We start from the raw sequence: 3,301 nt of genomic DNA on the forward strand, positions 1-3,301 counted from the left end.
TAGGTCTGTTCCCCCTCAGGGCCCTGCCTTCCTCGGGCCCTGGCTGCCTCCCTCTCTGCTCGGTTCGTGTCTCCGTCCCCGTGAGGTAGTAAGAGCAGCGCTGGTTCCCCGCTGGCTGCCGCGATGCTTTCAAGCATCTGTGTGAAGGAATTTGGGTGTGTTCCGAGCTTTTCCAGGAAGCTCTGGCTTTGTATTGGCGCCATAAATAAAGTGCGTGGATAGTGGATGTATTTAGAGACAAAAGCAGCCTCGTTGTCTCACCTAAACACCTTTTTGGGGAATGGCTTTGGCCCTGCCTTGTGCTCGCCCTATCCTCACCCTATGTCTTAATACTCTCCGCAGGCGATCGAGTAAGCCATTGGCTTCACCGTGATGACCGACCCGCTGGTACCGTAGCTGAAACAAACTTAATGCTGCCTGCAGATTTCAACATGGTGGGTCAAGGCACATCATGAACCAAGCTGCACTTGCTTAATTCCTCCGTTCCCTTTAATAATGATTATATTATAGCTAAGGAGGGGGTGGAGGTTGATCCGGTGGGGTGCTGCCCCTGGGGGATGCGGGTTTGTGGGGTGGTTTTTGCCTCTGGGGCATGGTCTGGCAGCTTGGAGGGTTTCCAGGTCACATGCAGGGGACTTGCCTGCCTTTAGGGCATGTTCTCAGGTGGGGATTTGATTTTTGGGGTGGTGGCAGCAGTGAAGTTATGAGTCCCAGGGCAGGAGAGGGGAAGGGATTAATTAAGGGAGGTGGCTGAGCAAAATGGGTCAGAGTGGGACGAGTGGTGCCTGACCCTGGCTGTTGGTTGTGTGGGATTCCCTGTGGGGCTCAGCGCTGCTCATTCTTGGGCTTTTTCCTTTGCGATTCAGCTGTGGAGGGGCCAGCTGGTGGCTCCCGCTTGGTACCTGGAGGAGAGGAAGGCAGCCAGGGTGGTGGCAGGGCAGCAGGGGGAACTCGGTGCATTTGGGGGGGTTTCTTACCTTTCTGAGCACGGGCTGCCTTCATGCGCTCCAGGTTCCTCTTGCTCGCTGCCCCATGCTCCACGATGGGCTGGGGATAGTGAGTGCCTACCAGGCAGCCCGCCCGCTCCTGCACGGCCCGTGGTGCCTTCCAGGGCTCGTAGATGTACTCGGCAGGGAAATCCTTCAGGATGGGGAGGTATTTTCTACGGCAAGGGGTCACAGCCACCAAGGACATCACCCCCTGCCATCTTGCGTGGCTTTGGGTTTTGCGCCTACCGAATGTATGCCCCGTCCCGGTCCGTCTTCTTGCCGAAGGCGATGGGTGAGTAGATGCGGAAATATTGGTGGAAGAAGGCACTGCCTGACAGCCACAGCCAGTTGCCGGCATTGAGGGACCAGTCGGCGTCCAGCAGGAGTTCCTCGAAAACCTGCAGGACACCGCAATGGTGTGGAAATGGGGTCCCCAAGAGGCTGGTGGGTGCTGGTGGGTGCTAGGGGAGATCTGACCTTCAGCCCCTCTTCCCAGGAGATCCAGAGGTCCCCGCGGGTGAGGAAGCAGGCAACGGCGTGCCGAGCGAGGTGGTGGATCCAGCCCTCGGTACGCAGCTGGGTCATGATGGCGTCAATGAAGGGGTAGCCAGTCTGGCCCTGGTGTGGGGTGTTGGGGTTAGGTGGGGCAGAGGGGACATTTTGGGGAGGGGGTCAGAGGACTTGGGCCTTATCACCAAGGGAAATACCTCCCTCCAGGTGCGGAGGTGCTGGGGGTTGTCATCCCAGTCAACCTGCAGGCAGACAGGGTTGCCAACCATCCGGTCGAAATTGGGGATGCTGGCACCAGCAGTGTAGAAAAACTCCCTCCAGAGGAGCTGCCCATGCAAGGAGACGGGGGGCTGGGAGTGCTTCCGCTGCTGGCAAAGGCGGGATCAGTCCCTTTGGCTGGGCAGCCCCCCAGCCCTTCTGCAGGGTTCCTCTGCCTCACCCTCTTCCCCCCACACCAAAAATGCTGCCTCACCCCCTGGTAGACCTCATCCAGCCGCCACCAGAAGGTGCGGACCGACAGGCAGCCAAATTTGATGTAGGGGCTGAGGACGGTGGTGCTGGGACTCAGCGAGTTGGGCTCTGTCTCGGGCTTCTTGAAGCCGCACACCCAGGCCTGGATGGGAACACACACCCTGGGGTCATGTTTTGGGATAGGGGGAGGTGAAGCAGCCCTGAAATTAGGGTGCTGGGTGCCAAGCACTGACCGTCCTCTCCATGAATGTGTCAAGCCGTGCGAGTGCCACTGTCTCCCCGCCGGGGTAGAGGTGAGGACCCAGCTCAGCGGGGTCTTGGCCCAGCTCCTCCAAGGTGGGGACCTTGTAGTCGGTGTCATGGCTGACCTGGCACGGAGTACGGCAGCCTGGGGCATGTGTATGGCGAGGGTGTGATGGCCATCATTCCGCTCCAGGGTCAACAGTAAGGGAGACGCTGACCCAGCTTCGTGCTCTACCCAGGTCCACCCCATGCTCACCCTGCAGATGTTCCTGTGTGAGCGCTGGGGCCGGCTTCTCCGGGGGGCCGAGGGCTGCCAGGAGGCTCTGCAGGCGCTTGTAGGTCAGGGGGGCTTTGCTGTCGTTCAAGGCAAGGACTCTGGGGTGGGAGAGGGAGGAACAGGTTTGGCATGGGGGCTGGATCCCCTGTACCCTGAGGGATGTCACTGGGCACCCACCTCTGGGTGTCGTAGAGGGTGTGGGACACCTCCCGGATCACCTCCACGCCATGCTGGGCTGCCAGCTTGGCCACAGCGGCGTCACGCTGGCGAGTGGAGGGTTCGGTGTCCACCTCGAAGGTCAACCGCGTCGTCCCCCAGGCATGGAAGAGACGGGGGAACACCTCCTCTGGGCAGCCCCGCACCACGAACAGCCTGCCAGGGAGCCGGGTGGGCACAAAGCCCCTCGAGGCCCCCCCAAATCCCCTTGAGAACCCCCAGATTCCTCAGGGATGGCACTGGGACTCACCTGGAGCCCATTTCCCGCAGGCTCCCATCCAAGTCCTGCAGGGCATCGAGGAGGAACCGCTGGGCGTTGGCGCCTGCCCGGCCCCTGGAGGGGTCGAGGATGAAGAGGGGATGAAGGCGGCGGCAATCGGTGGCCGCTGCCAGCAGCGCTGGGTTGTCGTGCAGCCGGAGACCTTTCCGAAACCAGTGGATGGAGCTGTGCTGCATGGTGGAGGGTCCTGGGGGGAGACTTTGGTGGGAAGAAGCGCCTTGTTTGGTAAATTAACTCATAAAATAAGCGGGAGCGGCAGAGATGGACCCGTCTGCGTCTGGTTATGAAACCAGGGAGGGGAGCCGGGCTGGGCTT

At 60.7% G+C, this 3,301-nt stretch overlaps 2 protein-coding genes across 2 annotated transcripts in view; one reads left to right on the forward strand and one right to left on the reverse strand.

The window, feature by feature from the left end:
- The first annotated feature begins 6 nt into the window (after positions 1 to 6).
- The window catches only part of DCPS (decapping enzyme, scavenger), a 26,499-nt gene continuing 23,204 nt past the window's right edge, over positions 7 to 3,301 (forward strand). The window contains exons 1-2 of the mRNA XM_035897452.1: positions 7 to 62; positions 343 to 434. Coding sequence (XP_035753345.1) covers positions 411 to 434 — 24 coding nt within the window. The 5' untranslated portion in view covers positions 7 to 62; positions 343 to 410. The remainder of the gene's footprint in view (positions 63 to 342; positions 435 to 3,301) is intronic.
- On the reverse strand, positions 449 to 3,295 carry LOC104129232 (cryptochrome-2-like). Its single transcript, XM_035897453.1, has 9 exons — positions 2,957 to 3,295; positions 2,668 to 2,862; positions 2,470 to 2,588; positions 2,204 to 2,358; positions 1,972 to 2,112; positions 1,697 to 1,864; positions 1,467 to 1,607; positions 1,236 to 1,387; positions 449 to 1,162 (listed from the first exon to the last, which is right to left on the reverse strand). Exons 1-9 carry the CDS (start codon positions 3,160 to 3,162, stop codon positions 826 to 828), a joined length of 1,614 nt encoding a protein of 537 aa, XP_035753346.1. The 5' UTR covers positions 3,163 to 3,295; the 3' UTR covers positions 449 to 825.

This window comes from Egretta garzetta, unplaced genomic scaffold, assembly GCF_000687185.1.
Source record: "Egretta garzetta isolate BGI_Z169 unplaced genomic scaffold, ASM68718v1 scaffold207, whole genome shotgun sequence".
Taxonomy (NCBI): domain Eukaryota; kingdom Metazoa; phylum Chordata; class Aves; order Pelecaniformes; family Ardeidae; genus Egretta; species Egretta garzetta.

Coding starts and splice junctions, on each gene's coding strand:
- LOC104129232 (XM_035897453.1), bottom strand. CDS start 3,162: ATGCAGCACAGCTCCATCCACTGGTTTCGGAAAGGTCTCCGGCTGCAC. Junction 2,589..2,667: donor ACCCTCTACGACACCCAGAG/GTGGGTGCCCAG, acceptor CTCCCACCCCAG/AGTCCTTGCCTTGAACGACA. Junction 1,163..1,235: donor CGGGACGGGGCATACATTCG/GTAGGCGCAAAA, acceptor CCCTTGCCGTAG/AAAATACCTCCCCATCCTGA.